Raw genomic sequence first — 19,800 nt, forward strand, 5'->3', positions numbered from 1 at the left:
AAATCCCTGGCTGGGGATGCTCTCATCAGCCTCAGGTGCTAGCCTTTTGGTTGTATGATAGCAGCGTGCCTGGCTTTGCAGCGGAGGAGATGCCGCAGGACTCCGCAGGAAGGAAACGGGATAGAAATGGCACGGATTGCTCTGATTGCTGCCCACCCCTGGCCTGTAGTACTCTTTTTTTTCCTGAACTACAGGCATTTCTGGTGGCTGAAAATGGAAACGCAGAAGTCCTGCCCTGACTTCTGTTGGTACTAGTTGGGTAAATACATGCCTGGATACAACATGGCATAATGCTGGGTCCAATTGCTGGCTGCAGTTTGCTCTGGTTTCTGCAAAAAAACCTTTTCAGCACTTTGCTACCACCCGACCTCAGCTGAGGAGGTAAGAGGTACCTGGGTACCAAAGGGGCCCTTTACAAGGCAGATATTTTCCCCAGCAGGCAGACCGGCTAACTTGCTGTTGAGAAAACAGGGAGTCATGCACTGGGCTTACTCCTGGCAATTTCATTGCTCCTTTTATTTCTCTTTCTCTTATTACGTTAGCGATGTAATTATCATTTCAAGTTTAGGATTTAACTTGTGAACTCTTGGGAGAAAGAAAAGGATATACATTTTGCTAAGTCAGAAGCTAAAGTATTTGTATTTCTATTAAAATTATTCTTAATATGCAGAGCCTATCTCAACACTTCTATATCATAGGGGATAAACAACTGCAAAAATATACAGCATCCTATTTATTTACAATATATATATGTACATAAAAATGAAATTTCCTACAATACAACACAACTGCATAGATTTGTCTTCAGAAACATAGGCATGTGTACAATTTGTGAATTTGAGACCTTTCCAGCCCTGTACTTTTTATTAATTCATTATCTTTTTTTTTTTTCACAGTTTGTTACAGAAATCCTTACATTAGATACAAATAAAACATTCTTTGTGTAAGTTATAGGAAATAAGGATTTTCCTGACGCCGAGGGCTCTGGGGAATTGTTTAAGAAAGTACCCTGGTGCCAGGCGATAAAGCCATCTCGTGGAGCTGCTGATGGAGCTGAGTACATTCTGCTGTGCCTTTCTCCTACAGGCACTGGGGTGGGACGGTAGGACTGGAGGTGGGACACCACCACGTGGAAAGAGTTTTGTTTTGACCAAGATGCTCTTTAGCCTTAATGTAAGGTTCAAGCAAAGAAACGTATTCATTTAAAGGTAAGCTAGAGATACCATTCATTGTTACTGTTAGTATCAGAGAGAGCTGTGGTGCGTTGTAAGGCAGAGGTACACACACAACCCATATCTCATCCAACCTGCGTCTGCACGTGTGACCTATTGCAAGTGGAGCAGGAGCTACGGGTCGGTATGTGGCTTGGGAAAGCAGCCCTCGGGAGCAGACGGGTGTCCCCATCCCTGACCTCGCGGGATGAGACCAGCCGTTCTGCCCTGGACCTGCACACAGGCTGGACACCACTCAGTCCGTGTCAGCCCTACAATAGGTCTGTGCCGGTGCATGGATTTGGCATTGGCCCTCTGACCAGGAGCAAGCATCACCCAGAGAGGTCACCGCTCCCAAGATACTATTCCCAAATAATAATTTACTGTGTTTTCCTTAGCAGGCGTGTTTGCCGTCGGACAGAGAAGGGCAGCTGTGTTCTGCAACCATAAGGGTGCTTTAAGCTCATGACTATTTTCGTTGCAATGTGCTGTGGACTAGGAGCGGCAGCAAGGCCGTCTTTTAAGTGTAGGATTAACTCCTACAATCTTATTAGGAGCCCCTGCTTCTAATTAGTCCTTCCGTGTCCCTCACCACTCAATTGTTGCTATTACACAACCAAGAATTTTAAAGTATTTTGTTGTAGCTATTAGGAGCAATTTTGCATCCAGTCTATGACATTTGCAGTGCTCACAATAGTGATAAACTCTCTATGAAAAGAAAGCATGCTACCACCTACTAAGTAGATACGGTACTCTGGATCCTATTAATTTAACGACAGAGAAACTCCTACAGCATTTCACTGTGCTCTTAAAATCCTAGCTAAAATGTGGGACTCGTACATCGTTGGCTACAAGTTCACTATTCCAAATGAACTGAATAACAGCAGTACATTTTACAGATAACCTCATACAAATATTGTCATCCATCACTGATGTTGACAGTTACAGCAGGGTCTATTGCATTCTGTTAAGAATGTATAAACCTGATGAGAAAACAAAAAGCACGTTATTTCACGTTCATTACCACAGACATCAATAAACACATGATTCCTTTCCATAAATATCTATAAATATGATGCCAGTAAATCAGTCTAAGCAAAATTCCCTCTATTTTTTTTCTTTTTTTTTTTTTTTCCTGACACCCAGAAACAAAGTCTATTTAGAGACTTAATATTTTGGGTATCTATTTTTCAGTATCCAAGATATGCTTTGATGGTCCAGTACCTGGGGTAATTTCACTCTATGCACACACCCAGCTCATTCTTCTCCCTATTTATCCAGTAAAACTCCAGTATACAAATAAACTGGGAAAAAGAAAAAGGCAGAATAGCAAAGAGGAGAGAGAAGGATAGTGATGGAGGAGATTTGGGAAGATGCAAGGAGCAATCAGTAACCCAACAGCCCTTCAAGTCGAAGGAAGCTGGGTGCCAAAACTCAATGGTTGGTACTCTGAACACGAGACTACAGATTATTTGCAGGGTTGGGGGTGGGAGGGAGATGTCGCAGTTGTGACATTGCTGGTACCCTGTGCAGCAGATCAGACCTCTAGCTCATACCTGGGTACTTGAAAGTCGCTCCCAGGATCTCCTCTCTCACAATCCCCCAATGCACAGAGCTGCGCTGCTCATCAACCAGTAGCGGAAGAAGGATAAAGGGGGGGAGGAAAGCAGGAAAGCCCTGGAGCATCTTGAGGATAACACTGTACAGCATTCTCAGGTCTGAGTTAGGTTTTTTAGGATAAGATCCAGAGAGATTATAAGGCACCTCAAACCCTGAAATGTGACCCCAGCAAGCTGAATCAGGGAATGGAGTGAGATGCTGGGCTCCTGCTGCAGTCACCAGGGAGGGCTGGGTGCCTGCAAAAGGGGGAGCCACAAACTTACATCCTGAGCTGGGAAGATGCCTGGAACGAGCTGCGAGGAGACAGGAACTTCTCTCCAGAGCTTGAGTAACACATGGGCTCATAGGCTTCTGTGTATGGACTGTATGGACTTCGTGAATAAGGGCAGGGATCAGTCTCATGAAGAGACAGCGCAGAGAGAAGTGGTGACCTGCACCATTGCAGGCAAAGGTTTGAGACCAGCTGCAGGAAAGAGAGTGACCTCAGCATGGGGCTCCCAGGTAGCTCAGTGGTTCGTGTCTTAAACGCTGGGCCAGGGCATGCTTGAGAGGAAGGACACCACACCGGAGACCTTGCTGGGAGCCTGTGAGAGAAGGTCTGAGGGGCCAGGAGGATGACAGGGTAAGTGAACCCCATTCTGCAGCCTAGCAGGTCACTTTGCCCAGAGGGAGGAGGCTTCCAGTTTTGTTCTTGCTGCTGGGCTACTCTGAGGACTTGGGCAGCCTGCAGAGTCCACTCTGCCTGGTTTCTGGATCACAGTGGAGTATCGGCAGAGCTGGGTACCTCGCTGCCTAGGCTGAGGTACGGACCTAGAAATCTGGGTTTAGTAGGCTTAGTTTCTGCAGCATGAACGCTCCGCATCTCGATGCCCAAATTCCAAAGAAGGCCCCAAACTAACTTCTCTGGATGTTACCTTTAGAAACCATCTTTCAAAGTCCTGAGAAGTGCTCTGTGATCTCAACTTTCGGTGACTTCAAGCCATGTAGGACAAGGCAATGGCAACTGAGGCTATTCAATAGCTCACAGAAATCCCGAGATCCTGAATTCTCCATCCCTAACCTTAAAAATAGCAAGCTGGCAATGACAGTCTCCTTCCACAGTTGCAATGGGAGTCGGCAATGAACCAGCTACTGGGAACAAGAGGGTCACTGCATACTGACAGGTATGGCTTGAGCACACCGAGGGCATCGCTCAGCCCTGGGGCATGAAGCGGGACTCCCTTCGGCCGTCGGTTCTTTCGGCGGGAGCCGGGTTCATATTTTGAGACACTTTTTAGCTCACATGGTGAATGACACAAAGTGAACACGTTGATGCTGCTGGCAGTGCACTAATAGATGTCTGCTCGGGATGGTTAACGATCACCTGCTTAGCGTTTGAGTCTCTACAAGTAGTTCTCTACACCAGCTATAAGGCATTAGGCAAATGCTTATTTTGTGGACAACAGATGCAAGTTACAGTGTTTCTGCTAGTAGTAATTGAATTTTGTTAATTGTTATGGAGAATAGATGAGAAATGTAAATGAAACATTTTAAATATAAAAAGTGTTTCTGTTTGTTTAAAGAAATGTTAAAGATTTCAGTTTCCATGAGAAATGCAGTAGTTTGGCAGGGTGAGTCAAATCCTGCTCCCGCTGCTGTCGAAACCCCCGTTGACTTCAGTGGGAGGAGGGTAAGACACAAGAGAGGAGCCTGTCTCTACAAGGAATGTACAAATGAATCCCGGAATGGAAAAGGCATGAGGTATGATTTAACGCGTAGGTTTTGGTAAAACTGGAGCTTGCCACTTTTTTTTTTTTTTTTCTGAGAGAAGTGGGGCATTAGTAAACAGTTTAGTGCTGAAGAAAACGCAGACTTCCCATGGAAATCTCCGACCGCCTGCTTCTCTTCAGGCTCAAGTACTGATGTCTTGGGGTCAAGTCTAGTTCTGGTCAGGCTCCAGCTGAAGTGTGCCAGGGTAATGGTGGCTGGTGGTGGCGGCTGTCCTTCTCCTGCTCCCTGCACCCCATCACAAAGACACACAGGTCTGTTCCCCAAAGCCACAAAACAGCCAGGCCCTGGGGTTGGCTCCCCCACCAGAACACCAGAGAGAAGCACCAGATTTAGGACATAACGCTTATACAACACTCATTTACGCTCTCGTGGTGCCTTTTGTGCCCATATCCGGAATGCTACACTTAACCCAGTGAGGCAAATGGTGCACGAAACAGCAACAGAACAAACAAACAAACAAACAAACAAACAAACTGGTTGTGTACAATTGGAGAGCAGAGTTTTGGCTAAAAGGTGTGGGGAAGGATGTGAACCGACATCACTCCAGTTGGGATTGATAACAAGAGGCGCTGCTGCCTAAAGGAGCACAGCAGGTTGAAGGGCTAAGGATAATAATGGAACAATGCAATTCATGGGCAGAAGAGGGGAAACAAATTAATTGTGATGAATTTCTATGAATAATGCTTTATATAGTCTCACAGACAATTAACACAGACTTTAGGCTGATCTGATAACTCAGTATCGGGGGACAGAGTGATATGCCTGTTGGAAAAATGGGTCTGTTTTCTGCAAGAAAATACACCCATAACAGTATTTTCAGTACTGGATAATCATTATTTGGATTTGATTTGAGTAAACTCACAAAAGATGGAATAGATAACAGAACGGATGGTTGCGATTTTGGTGTGTAGCAAACAGGGGTGTCTTCTTTTCAGAAGGAGGTGACCTTCAGTGGCCTTCGGTGCTGCCTCCTGATTGTACCCAGTCATAGATGACCAAGGGAATGCTCACTAGGGAAAACATTATCCCCAGCGCCAAGAAAAGAGAAGCCTGGAACAAAAAGAAGAGATAGTTAATGAACAAAAAGAAAAGACAATTAATTCAAGTATGTTAACTTCTCCTCTTAAGGAGATTTACAAGGTGATGTATCAAAGTTATCAGCTAAAATGGGATAGCACTTCTGGTAAAGACAAGACCCATAGATAATTAAAGAGATTAGTGTCATTAATAATTACTTGCTGAACACCAAAACCAATTTTTTTCTTCTTTCAATTCACTTAAACACCGATCATCCCTAAAGAGGATCAGCTGAGTCTGTTTTTAGGACCAATCGGCTCTGCTCTTTTCAAAGCCTCACAGAAATAGGTGTACTCTTCCCATCAGATATGTGTCCACTGGAGTTCAGCCCTTTCGTCTTGGGGTCTGTGTATGAAGCCACAAGTGAAACATGGATTTCCTGCCTGTCTGCTCAGAGCAGGGTCTGACCTTACGGTGCTTCCAGTGCATGCCCCGTTAGACTGGGAATACGCAGGAGCGTTGCGTCTTTCTAGCTGCAGCTCTTTCTGGGGCACGGAGGAAATCTTTCCGAGGCCCATTCCCATCTGGTGGAAGCACCCTAAGTCTGACTTGGGTCCCCTAAAACCATGAGGAATACCACACACAGAGCACTTGGCATGCTTTCTGGATCAATGTGTTGAAACAGAGCAATCTTGCTGGGCTGAAAGGGCCGCCGAAGGGGGATGGAGGGCTACAGCTCGCCAGCCAGGGGAAAAGCCCCTCGCCCCACAGAGAAGGGCCCCCCAGAACACACACAAGATGCCCTGCGTGGTAGGGCCCCTCCAGTGGGAGACCCCCAGGGTAAGCAAAGGAGAAAGGCAAGCACGGCTGCCAGCTGACTGAAGCAAGGATGGAAAGTAACGTAAAGAAGCTCACACGTATGTTCAGATTAGGTACGTTTGCATCTAGCACATTATAAGGAATAACACAATGAAAGTGTTGCATTAACGGGAAAGGAACGCATACCCAAATCCTCTGAGTCAACTTGGATCCATCCTGCTGTGTAATTTTTAAATACAACGATGAAGGGAGAATGAAAATCAGCATATTGGCAGAAGTGACCCCTGCAAAATTCAAATAAATGATTTTCGTTAGTTGTCAGCATCAGCTAACTATTGTGTTGCTGATTAGCAACAGTCTTTTATTAGTAGTACAAAACCAGGATACTGTACCTACAACTCCGAAAATATCCTTCATGGTCGGGATGAAAATGACTAGCAGGTTGATGATAACCAAAAGAACAAAAGTAACCAAAACGTGACGACATAGGTCAAATTTTGTTTTCCTAGCCAGTTCAAATAATGATGAACGCACCTGTAGAAAGAGAGAGAGTTCTCTGTCAGGTACAGCCTGTAAGCCAATTCAAAGCTTCCCATGTTTATTTTAACCAGTTCTTCATGCAACAGCAAGTGCTGCATAGATCCGTCAGAAACCGTGGGGTCTCTGATGTCGTGCCCTTTGAAATAGTTCTTAAAATTCATTTGATATTTCAAAACTGTAGGCATACAAGCATCTGCAGTAGGAAATTCCTCCCTTTCTGACATGCCTTTGGGGATCCTTTTGCACTTAAAAATGTACTTCACCTCTAAGCCTGTTCCAGTGAAGTCATGTGAAGTAAGAGAGGGCCCTTGTGGATTCAATTTAAAACAGATTTAAGATTATAACAGATTTTAACAGATTAATTGATTTCCTGCAGGGAGAACTTCTCCAGAAGTTAGTGGGAGTCTGGTGTGGGAAAAGACTGATCCAACCTCAAGCTCTTTTTGTAACTCAAGATCAGGTCACTGCCACGGCAACTGCTGGACTGTGGTCTGAAGAAATGTGCTGTGTACAGCCATTACCAACTTCCAAACCGCATGGAGCTTTTTACTTACAGTGAAAAACAGCACCGGCACCGTGAGTATCACCGCAACGATCACAGCCAAGCGCACGGTCAGGATGAGGATGTCATCTTTGCTCTGGTACTTGTGAAGCAGATCTGACTGCACATTGTCTATGGAAAAGACAATAAGATAAGTGTTCTGGCAAACAGGCAACCCGTTCACAAAAATCATTGCTTAACAACAGCCTTCTTGAACAACAAGTGATTTATCTGCAAACAAAAGAGTATGGAATGAAACATTCTTGAGTTAAAACAGCACTTTGAACCAAATCCTAATGATCCCATTATTCCAGATTAATCCTTTGGAGGCCTGATTTAGGAATGCATCCTAATTCAAGACAGCACATGCCTAAGTCTAAGGTAATTTTCACTGTAGGAAAGACAACAGTGAGACATACATGAAAGCTTGCTTACATATATACATATATAAAAAAAATAAGTAAAGTGAAATAAGCTATTTCTAATTGGTTCCATGGGCTTTTTTTTTTTTTTTAAGTGTCAAATGATATAAAAATAACCACATGCACTGCAACGGCTGAACTTAATATAAACTACGAGGTTTTGAGCTAAATTAGTCTAAACAGCAAATAAACTTCCAGCGAAAAGCAGTGCCCCTGTTCTCAACCAAGAACAAAGCCTATCTGGGGTCAACGCTCAGCGGGACGCTCTGACTTTTGCGCTCAAACCCCTCAGCAGCTCCTCCTAGGGCTGCCCTCATGGGTTTTTTCTTCTTGAGCCTGCCACCCACCCAGCAGTGCCTGCAGCTCGGCCCCAGCAGCCAAGACAAATCGCGGGGGGGGGGGGGAGTTGTGCATGTGTGCCTAACGGGGAGGCGCTGGTGACATTTTAATACGACCTCCTGCAAAAACATTTCCTTGAAGCTGTGATAAATACTGCAGAGTGGGTCTGCGTGTGCTAACCAACAGGAAAACCAAGCTGCTGAGGGACCTATGTGTTTTTTTTTTTCTCTTTGTAGCTTTTAAATATCTAGGAGCAATAACCTAATGGGGTGGCTGTTAAGCGCGCCACAAAGCATACTCGCTACCCCTGTTTAGGCTCGTATTTTGTTTCTGCCTGCTAATCTTAGAAGGCTGGTGGTAAAACGTAACACCTCTTAAACCAAAGTCCTTAAAGGGAACTCGGCAGCCACATCTAGTTTAAAATCTTTGGCACTTGGTAAAACCTCACATGTCCCCGGAGGCAGAGACATCTGTCCTGTGGCAAAACGCCTGCGCTCCCCCCCCAGGATGCCCTTCTGGGGAGAGACCACGGGTCACCACCACCTACGCAGTGCTTGAATCCCCACCAGGAGAAAGAAAACGCTCTCCCACCTCCCTGCAGATTAGGAGTGGGGTTTTCAAGCCGGGCACATGCACAGCTTCTGCAACACAGAGCTTACTCTGCTCCTGCAAGCACAGACTGCAACTTCTGTACCGCTCACGGACTGCAGCCAGGTAGGAAGTGAAGGGCAAGGCTTACAGTTGAAGGTCTGTTTTCCTTTCAGCTAGATACACCACAGAGCCCAACCACAGTGTGACCTTTTAGGGGAAGAAAAACACCTCTTTTCTGTAATTCTGCAATGTAAATATAGTCATCACTGCAACACTTTTGAGAACACAGCAAACAGACAAGTACTATTGGCGTAAAGAAGAAATGGCCATCATAAAAATACTGTTCTTACCCAGGTAAGGGTAGAGAAGAGGGTTAGGAAATTGTAAGCGAACATATGACAGATAAGGTCTCGTCAGTCTCGAGGGGATGAAGGATCAAAGTGGAGGAATTTTATATTCCTTCAGTGTCTTTTTTGCTGCCTGTCATGGCACTGACCCTCGGAGAAGCCCCAGTGGAGCCGCACAGCTTCCACCCACAGGCTCTCAGCGCTGGGGACCAGGGACGCCTGCTGTGGGGAGAGGCACACGAGACACCCCAGGGATTCCTCCGCCATTCCCCCTCGGGAGGGCCAGAAGGACGCAGCCCCTACCTCCTCCATGGACTCCAGACCCTCGTCCTTGAGGGGCGTGGGAGATTCCCAGAGAGGAGCGCCACGGATCTGCCTCCTCAGATCCCTGGGGCAATCACATCAGAATCTCCTCCCTGCCAAAGCGAAGGGGTCCGTGCTGATTTACACCCACTTGCTCCCTGGGGCTGCTAATTTGATGCATTTCTATGAAAATGCGTTAGACGGGAGCAGTTGGATGAGAACGGCTGTTGCTGTTGTCACTTGCAGCGTAGTTGCGGTTTTATTGGGAAAATTAGAACAGATGACCTCAAGTTACTTCAACACATGCAGTCTTAAGGCCTCATAATCAGAATGAGAGCCTGAGAAAACAAATAGGAGATAGATACACCTTTGGGAAAAAAAAAAGCCAGATTTCATATTTACTTATTTTCTTTCTCTTGCAATACGTGGCTCACAAGGAACGGTATCATGAATGAGGAGATTGTAACAAAAAGGTCACTTGGAATAGGATGGAGAAGACTGATGACCTTTTGGTGACTCTGAGGTAAAAGGCAAACATCAGTTTTGTCATCTGTCTTGTAACCCCTTAATGGTCCCTGGAAAAAGACACTACTTTGCAACATTCCCATTAGACTGGAATATGGGAGTATCTTCCTGGTCAAAATTAACCTTTTATACTATTTTACTTAATAGTTGTGCCATTAGGGCATACATGTTTTATCCTTTAGCGATACAACATAATTTAATTTGTTTGTTTCTTTAAGTGAATTGATATGCATGAAAAGAGACAGGGTGCAAGTCTCAAACACTGAAAGAGCCATCCTTTGGTGTCTGAGCTGGGACAACGCTCAAAGCTTCCCCACCTTCGCTGCCAGTTTATTTAACCGAGACCTGAAGGGGTCGGCTCTAGGGACAGTGGGAAAACATCTGGTCCTTCGCCTCTATGATGAAAGCGTCAATAAGAAAATGAAAAACCTGTGATGGCTGATTTGATACACATTTCCTAGGACCTGCTCTCAAATCTGTCTCATTTTATGCAGATATGCATGCTCCAGTTGTTACCAATGTACACAACATTCAGGAGAGGACCTTGGAAGAAAAATCTTAGTGGGGCCCAGCTAATCCCCAATTCTCTTAAACAGCTCTCTCCCTCATATTTTGAATATGCCTTTTGCAAATACTACTTTCACTTCTGCTTTTCATCCACAGGGGAAAAGGAAGAAAGGATTTGTACCTTCAGTATGAAAACTTGATGGAAAATTATTTGAAAAAGTATTTTAATATAAGTGGATGGGACTTTCCTTTCCAGCTGGGATATGCTATTGATTTCATATGTATTCCCTTTCTACTTTGATTGGTAAAGAACTGCATACTTACCGTAGAAAGTCAAATAGCCAAATATGGCAGTCATAAAGTACATCACAAACATGGCAAAAAATGAGATATTGGAAACCAACTGCATTTTTTTCTGTGAACGGCTGGAAAAAGAAGGAAAAAAGAACACATAGAAATAGTTAGGCTGGATTTTTCAATAGTTGATTAAAAATGTATTAGGTCTTTGCATAAACATTGTAATTCTGGGGAGGCTCATGAATGCATTTTCATTTGAAACAGGAATCCATTGACAGCTGCACAAGGAAGAGAAAGACTGAGGAAAGGGTCCCTACTTAGGGTTTAAGTCAAGAAATGGTGGGTCCGCCCTGTGGCTCTGCTCCCTGGCCATACCCACCTAAACAGAACGAAGGGTGAAGCCTGGTTAGGAGGGACGGCCCTTAAACACTTCAGTAATTAAATCAAAAGGCCAAAATAAAGAAAGAGTAAAATTATACACAGGAAAAAAACACATTCTGCATGTTTGCAGAGAAACATTTGTGTCCCCATGAGTAGAAAATAATGAATGTATGCAGACCACTGTAGACCTGTAAAACAGGCTAAGTGCAAATGTTTCATTTTTAGATATTTGTTCTGAAATATTCCCACTCTGGTACCTAAAGTTAGACTTTTAAACACACACAGGAATGCCTTAAATAGGCACCAGGGAACCTGCTGGAGTCCCTTGAAACTCAAAGCTCCCAACAAGTGGTTGGGACCTGAGGGCACCCATGGGTCTGACTGACCCCGACCTCTCCCCTGGGGCTCCCCCCATGGCCCAGCAGCCCATTGCAGCCCCCCAGGGCCACCAGCGATGCCGCAGCAGGGCCGGTCTCTAGCTCCCCACAGCCCTGCCCAGCCAAAGGTGTCAGCGGGACAGCCGTACCGGCAAAGGCCTTTTAATACAGGCGAGCCTGAAAATACTTTTTTTTCCTGGTACCGCAACAGATTTTTAGTTGCTCTGGAACAAACGCCGTTAGATGAACACACGCTTCTCTCCTATGCCAAATAACAACCGGCACAACTTGGCTCTCCCCAGGCTGCCGTGTACTTCCAGAGAAAACTCCCAAAGTATTGCATTATCCTCAACCTCCCTCGCCCCCGCCCCAGCGGCACGCCTGGGAGGCCAGATTTCCTAGCTGACAGCCACGCTCGTTGGCTTGTTGGGTGTTATTAAAGCACATCTCCTCCAAATGGCGCGAATGACTCAGAGCACCTCTGTGCTAACATTTTCCGTGCAAAGCGGTTCAAAACAATTAACTGGAAAAAATAAAAAAGAATGGCTTACTCTTTAAGTTCGCTGTAGATCGGGAGGACTGATGGGTGGCACACAAACGCAAAAGCAATCGTGGGCAACGCGTACACGGTCTGTTTGGAGAGAATTTCAGAAAAGAAACTAAGAAGTATTTCCCCCAGTGGCGTGAAGAAATGATCTGTGTTATATTACCTCAACTCCCAACTCTCTGGACTCCTCAACCAAATGTTGAGAGCCTTCAGAGAAGGTAGAAGACCTGTCAATTAGCACATATTTAATGAAATATGGAGAGCAGCGCTCTTGCAATGGGAGGACAAAGTCTTTGCGTCGGCCATGTGAGCACGGTCCTGACTCTGCTCGCAGAGCCCAGCGCTGGATGCCACAAGGCTGCTGGTTTTGCTCCCTGGGATAGGTTTCCCTGCCCAGCTACTGCCACCGTTACTAGCACACCGTCACACGTAAAAGGGACGTATGGTGGGTCACCGCTACGCTACCCTGCCTTGGCATGGAGAGGGGTGCGCACCCGTGGTGCTAAGGCTTGAAGTCCTGAAGAGGAAGCCCATATCCAGACTGTAAGAAAAGAGAAGAGGAATGCAGAACTTACAAATAAATGGATATTTCAAGGTACCAGACTGAGTCCCTTCATTTCCCAGGCCAACAAAAGGGCTAGGAGGGCTGTGGAGGGAGCATGCTTTTCCTTGGGGAAAGAGAGAGACCGTTACGTCACCAGGAAGCGCAGGAGGCCTCCAGGGGGGTGAACCTCGCCCCCTTCTCCACCAAAAACCTCAGTGGGTTTCAGTCCTCAGTGTACAGCCAAACTGTATGATCTCAGTGCCCAAGCACTTCCATTCTCCCCAGGGAATGGGTATGAGCAGAGACCACATGAAAACCAGGTCCTCCTGCGAGGACAAAATGAGTCCATCCCTACAGGCATCTCTCCCTGGCCTTCTGAGATCTGCTCGCACTGGCCACAGGTGTCCCCTTCCCACAGAAGCCATCCTGGGGTTTGCCCCAGGCCCAACAGATTCAGTAAATACAGTAGTTGCGCTCCAGCGATCCCTCCTCAGCCCAGGCCTGTGCTGCCTCCTCTCCCTCACTCACAGCGCACTACTGTTGTGGAGTCTCCATCTGTGGAGATATTCAGAAGTTCCTGGACAGGGTGCTGGACAACCGGCTCTAAGTGACCCTGCTTGCGCAGGGCAGTTGGACCAGATGACTTCCAGAGGCCCCTGCCAACCTCAGCAGTCCTCTGATTTTGTGAAACTGTCTCTCCTCTCACACACCAAAGTTGCTAAATTGACTGGGAAGCTGTTGGCCCCAAGGGCAAATCTCTAGAGTTCAGCTCCAGTGTGCCTGGTTCAGATGGACTGATCTTTCTGATGTGCCTCCATCGACTCTGAGGCAAACGCTGACCCTTACCGTAGGAGAAGACAATGGTCCTTCAACGCTAGCTAAAACATATTTACAGCTAAGCTGCTATTGCACACCAAGTTAACTAATTTTTGGTCTGTCCCACCACATCTGAGCTGATGGCTACCCCCAACTAAAGAAAAGTGCTTGGGTTGGCTTCTTCAACTGAAGCTGGTAGGATGAATTTCAAAAAATTTAATTTTTGCATGCATGTGCTATACATATGCATTCCCTCTGGATGCGACTGCGACACCCCGAGGACCCTGCCCTGCTGTTTAATGAGCACTGTGCCCCAGCACAGCTGACAGGAGCGATCCTCCTGCTCCCACAGCTACAGCCAGTTGCTCTTTCGCATTCTCTTGGCACAACTTTTCCTGCAGCTGTGCGGCGATGGAGGAAAGCATCCAGCTGAAAGGCAATCAAATTTTTGCTGGATTAGCTTTCAACTGTATCCTTTTCATGATCCAGTTCACCATATGGCTACAGAAACACGTACCCTGTCACAAAGAAGTGGTTTGTGTGCAGAAGGACAGAGGGATTACTTCTGGGCTTTGGATGCAGGAATGGCTTACTCAGCCTCTGCTGAACTACAACCTTGAGGCGGAGTTGCAGAACGGGACAGTAAGAAGCAGTGGAAAGGAAAGTTCTCCCAAATAAAGTGTTAGTTGTCTGGTGGTAGCTTGGGCTCACAGCCTTAGCACGTCTACCACCGGGGCAGAGCAAGACTGCAAAGAGGAACATTCAACACGGCATCTCCATAAGACTGGGCAAGGAGGCCCATTGCCCGTTCACCATTGGAGCATGAGTGGAAGCATGGAGAATCAGGCCCCACGTGGTGCTGACCGGATAAACAACATGGGTGTACGTGCATATATTATGTGAATTAAAAATAAGTATTATAAAAAGAAACATACCTTGGAATTAAAGATAACATACTTTGGCTTACACATATGTTCATGTGCTGAGCTATTTGATAGGATAGGTGATGTTGCATTTAGCTCCGATCCGCCACAGGGAATTTGAAACTTCTTGTAAATAACCTAGAATGAGAGCGGAAGACAGCTAATTGCTAAAAATAATTTCAAAATAAAGGGAAATTAAAATGAAAACATCAGAGAAATTATGAATATCCTATCAAGTAACTCTCATCCAACAAAGAAAGCAAGCTGAACTTACCACTATCAGGAAAAATACCATGCAGCTTAATGAAAATCCACTGGTATAGCCAAGATACCCTGAAACAAATTAAAAGGAAATCTCATACAAAATTATTTTATTAGCCATATCTTGGTTTTTACTTTTTGTTGCTTAAATGTATTATACATTTAATATGTGTCGTGAGCTTCTGGCCAGGACAAAAGCATGTCCTGTTGGTGTGTGAGTCTCCCACGTCGCAAGCCTCCCAACTTTCAGACAGACCTGAGCTTTGCTCTGACTGGTTTGACTTTATGGCAGTTTAACTAATTTTACTTTTGAAAGGGGCTGTGATAATTGAAACAAACCTGAAAAGGTGCAATTGCAATCAGAACGTGACCCAGATTCCCGGTACGAGCCAAGTAAGCTGACTATGGGTTATTTTCTCAAAAGGAAGATCCCAACAGGACTTCAGTGCCAAAACTTGTTACATGGTTTTAAAAAATACATTTTGTACCAACTGGCATCACTGTGGACTCAAAGACATTTGAAAATGCAATCTTCTATACATGTCTTACTTCAAAGTCCAATACTTCCTATTAACCTCACCACTAAAGGTTTCGATGCTGATAGAAAAATAAGTTATTTTTTTGTAATCTAACAATTTGTGAACTTATTTTTACAGGCTACACTTAAAATAGAATTGCTTTATGAAGTGAGGACCCTCTTAACTATAATTTTTCACATCAGTTTCCACAATTGTAGGGATGAAGCTGGTTTATACTGAGTTCAACCACTATGACAATTTAGGCCTACTTGTTCCAAGATGCTCAAAACACAGTTTATTCCTGGACCAGGGAGGCTGCTTAGATTACAATGAGAGCCATTTTTTTTTCTTTTCTAGTGGAGTTGCCAGCGTGGCTGTCAGTAGCGCGATGTCTGGCTTCCTTTATTTTATTCCCACAATGGCATTTGCATCTTACCTAAGTTCTTAAGGAGACATAAAGGGAGGATTATACCAAACGTCACCGTGACAACAAGAAGCCGCCCATCCACATACCATGCCCTGTATAAAACATTAAAAAAACCACACCATGAGCACACCGGAATCCCTCTCTAGTTTTCCTCACATTCGGTCATCCTCTTTGCTGCAGTTACAGAACTATCTTTGGTTTCCTTACCCTACAAGCTCCTACAAAAGGAGAGATGTGGGCCACATCTAAACTTCATAGACTCATTAAGTACCCAGCCCTTGAAGCATGGCACTGCTGAGACTGAGATACGGCAGCTTTTCATAGTCACTAGACAAAATATCACCCTACTGCAGAGATCAGTGAGTGGGACTGAGAGGCAGAACACCCCCCTCCGTAACAATTCATTACGACAACCACAATTCATTTGCTAAATCACCCGGGCACGTGCCTGGAGCAGCAAACCAGGCTCCTGAGGGCTGACACACACTAAGCCACCCCAAGGCTGTATCTCCTTCTAGCAAAGTGCTTTGAATCCTTCCGGAAAGCAAGAAAAGGGAGAAGGGACAGCGTTAGTGACATTCTGTACAACCTATTTCCACTGCTCGGTCCAATTTAGTATGAAAGCCTGAGGAATGGGATCTCTACCTTCTTCTCGTGCACTACAGCACACCATATAACCTAGCGCAAAGGATATTTACCAGTATAAAGAAATACCACCCCTCTGTTAAAGAGGCTGCTAAATGTCAAGGAGTGATAAGTGGCAGAAATCTAAGTACACTATTCTGCTGTTGTCACATGCTAATATTTAAGAATTTCATGCTATGGACAGTGCTTCAGGGGTAAGATCCTATAAGATGCTAGAGAATGCAGGGAAATACCTAACATCTTAAAGTTGCATTGTTCCCAATATCTTCAAGTGTTGCCTAACACTGTAAAAGGCTGGATACTACAATAAGAGGTTTGTATAAATCACAATTCTTCATGCAAATCTGGTGTGCAAAGAGAGTAACTACTGATGACTTAACCTTCCCTTTTCCTTCCCAAAGTTATCTTGGTTTTTATTAACCCCCTGAAATATTTCTGCGAAAATCTACTTTGACAAACCTAAAGAGTATCCAATACTTAAGAGCCTTTGGAAGCATATGCTTAAACTTATCTCAACGTTAAATTCTATGATCTAATCACCAAAATTAATTCAACTTACGAAAAAGTTTCTTCTTTTCCCATTAGAAACTTTATGGCAGAAGGCAGCTCATTTTTGACTATGAAGAGATAGCTCAACATTGCTGGAGGAAGAAGAAAGTCAGTTTAGAAAATAGGTAAGATGTTTTGTGGAACAAGTACAGAGAAGCATCCCGAACCTTATCCCACATCAGCGTCTGATGATAGAAGACCCTGAACTCTAATTGACTGTAAACTACTGATCATTCAGTAATGCAGCCTTTTTGAAAGGCTGCATGCAAGATATAGCCACAGCTATATTGAGGAGCATGAAGACCCCAAGGTGTCACTGAAAGAAGGAGGAACTTGACTGGTTGGTAGCTGTAACGTTATTAAGATGCTCCTGGATTTTGTTTTTCAATACCCCTCATCTCCTTTACCTCCAACGTTCTGGAGCGATGTAGATCCAAAGACAATCATTTTCCCTGGGGTACCAAAGACCTGCTCGCCCAGCTTTTCATACACCATGCAGCCTGCATGAAAAGAAATGAGGAGAAAGGTAACAAATACACCAGCGAAAGCTGTTGCGTCAAAACACTAATGGTTCCTTTTCAGCTGAACGCCCATCTGTGCAGCCACATCTGCCCTTTGCAAGTAAATAGAGAGCTCTCTTGTAATTATTGGGCTGAAACTTGTGCAGGAATGTTTTCTTGACGTCTATAAATGTTATCATTGGCTACCAGTCACTTCTGAAATTGAAGCTCCTAATGAGGCTATTACACCCCTTTAATGAATCTGTCTATACCCCTGGTGACATGTTAAGTTCTGGTATCCCCATCGGGTTTGCACCCGCCATGCCAGTGACGTAGAAAGCCTCCTCTCCAGACAAAACTCGGTACAGCGGGATACACAAGTTAGGACTGGCAGCCTGGCCACAGCAGACACAGTACCGCGATTCTGCAATTTCCCTTGCTTTGACTAAACGATCCAAATGAGGGCAGCCACTGGTTTACAGGAGGATTTACAATTTCTAATGACAAAGCCTTAACTTGTGAATTCTCACTGTGGTATGTTTTTTGGGAAAAGCAGGGCAAAGTGTAAATTATAACTAAAACTTCTTGTTAAATATCTGTCAAGCTTGAGAAACTCCTCTATGAATTGGTTTGCTGTTAAATGTTTTTTTCCTTGGCTGTGATTTAGGCTGCAAAAACCCTGGACATTGTGAATATGGTGAGATACATGAGAACAGAAAGAGAAATATTGCTGATGTTAACACTGTACAGATGATTTTTAAACTGCATCCCATTGTTTGGTTTTCTCTATATTTCCTTATAGCTGACATTTCTGCTTTGAAGCTTGTATAAACAATAAGTTTGAGCTTATATGTACCAGCAGCATAGAAACCAGGGCTTAGATTTTGAGAACTAACAGGGCACAAATGTGTCCACAATTAGGCATACGTACCTAATTTAAATGGGCAGTTGGTGCCATTATACATGCTATAGCAGTAACTCATGTGTGTCCAAATGACATATTAAAATATCACAGTGTTCTTGTGCACAGATAATTTTAAAAATCTGTCTTCAGAGATTGTTACCCAAGGAAAGAGTCTCTTGGACTTCAGACCACAGAGGCATTTAACACTGTGGGTAACTTCTAATTTCTGCGTTTAGAATATATTTTGCTTACAGTTACACTTCTCTCTGTGGAGGAACTGTTCCCTTTTACTTTCTCGTAGGAAACCCCCTACTGCATCAAAAAAACTATCAGTAATTTTGCACGAACCATTAAGGACAAACTGCAAAGATTCATTATATTTCATTTGCATTTGGTTTTGTAATGCAAAGAAACTATATGACCTGTTCCTTCTAGCTCACTGAAGACATCTCACGTTAGCAGAATTCACTCTTTGTCCTAATTTTTTCTCTTTATAGTGATGGTCAGATGCTGTTCTCCATTGCCATGACATAAATTTTTTAAATTCTGGGTTTCTGCCCCAAAATGTGTTAGGCCTTTCTATTGTGTCAGCCAAGTGATAGAAACTCCATCTTACACAAAGCACTTGGCCTTATTTGAGCACTTTTCACCTCTTGCTCTTTACAATTCTACTAAAATGGTATAATAACATTTTAAATTACCTGTTTCCTTTGAACACACCAACAGGAGATATATTGAATAAATAGACAGCAGTGTCACTGAAACCAAGAGCAGCCTACAAAAGAATAGAAAATAAAACCTACTTTAAGAGCTGAGCTCTAACATTGCGGTATTTCACGTCCGGTCATATTCCCGTTGACTCCGAGATAATTTTTATACTCTTCTGACAATACAAAAAGGCCTAAAAATACATGTGATTCACATTCTTTTTGCAGTTCCACCACACCACCTTGGAGGTAGAAAGCTCTGCACGCAGAGGGATTCAACCAAGTAAAACTTAGCGGAGATGCAGAGAGCAGCCTGTTACTGAGTTACATCTCTATATATCAAAAGACGAATATAGTTGCCTTTTCTGATAGGAATTAAGATTTAATCAGAGCGAGGATGAGCCAGGTATGTCCCTCGTCACCCACTCTCAAGCTTTTTTTCTGGAAGCAGAGCAAAAATTGCAAAGGGTTGTCCTTTATTTAAAGACTTCCATACCAAATGGAAGCAACTTTGCCCCAGACATGTTTCATATGCTACCCAAGGGGCGCCCAAATGGCTTTTTACATGCCTCCCAGTGCCCAAGGAGGGGGGGAGGAAGGAAGTTAAGGCTTGACTGCTTTCCCCTGGGAATAAAGGCAGAAACCAAAGGCTTATGCTATGCCCAGGTGGGGACTGGTGTTCCCTCACTGATGTCACTCCTGGTCTGCCGTGATCCATGATTTGACTTCACTTAGAAGAATTGCAGGAAGTAATGACCAAACTGTTTGTGTAGGGAACTTGCTGGCACAAATGATAATTAGTCAGTGCCGGGGGCTCAGTGCATAAAAACACATTTGCTCATTGCTCCATGT

The 19,800-nt window shown here is 44.4% G+C and overlaps 1 protein-coding gene across 2 annotated transcripts in view; it reads right to left on the reverse strand.

The window, feature by feature from the left end:
* Positions 1-891: 891 nt before the first annotated feature.
* SLC38A1 (solute carrier family 38 member 1) overlaps positions 892-19,800 on the reverse strand; it is a 41,603-nt gene continuing 22,694 nt past the window's right edge. The window contains exons 5-17 of one of the 2 annotated variants that reach the window (XR_012584802.1): positions 18,943-19,016; positions 17,245-17,337; positions 16,848-16,929; positions 15,653-15,735; positions 14,712-14,770; positions 14,450-14,575; positions 12,159-12,238; positions 10,877-10,977; positions 7,532-7,650; positions 6,830-6,971; positions 6,624-6,721; positions 5,464-5,651; positions 892-2,194 (exon numbers count right to left, since the gene is read on the reverse strand). Coding sequence is in view for 1 of the 2 variants with exons in the window: in XM_074568558.1 (XP_074424659.1) it covers positions 5,550-5,651; positions 6,624-6,721; positions 6,830-6,971; positions 7,532-7,650; positions 10,877-10,977; positions 12,159-12,238; positions 14,450-14,575; positions 14,712-14,770; positions 15,653-15,735; positions 16,848-16,929; positions 17,245-17,337; positions 18,943-19,016 (1,159 nt within the window). In the remaining variant the exon portion in view is untranslated. Of the gene's footprint in view, positions 2,195-4,328; positions 5,652-6,623; positions 6,722-6,829; positions 6,972-7,531; positions 7,651-10,876; positions 10,978-12,158; positions 12,239-14,449; positions 14,576-14,711; positions 14,771-15,652; positions 15,736-16,847; positions 16,930-17,244; positions 17,338-18,942; positions 19,017-19,800 lie in introns of those variants that run through there. The other variant, XM_074568558.1, reaches the window with a different exon arrangement.

Source organism: Larus michahellis, chromosome 1, assembly GCF_964199755.1.
Source record: "Larus michahellis chromosome 1, bLarMic1.1, whole genome shotgun sequence".
Classification (NCBI taxonomy): domain Eukaryota; kingdom Metazoa; phylum Chordata; class Aves; order Charadriiformes; family Laridae; genus Larus; species Larus michahellis.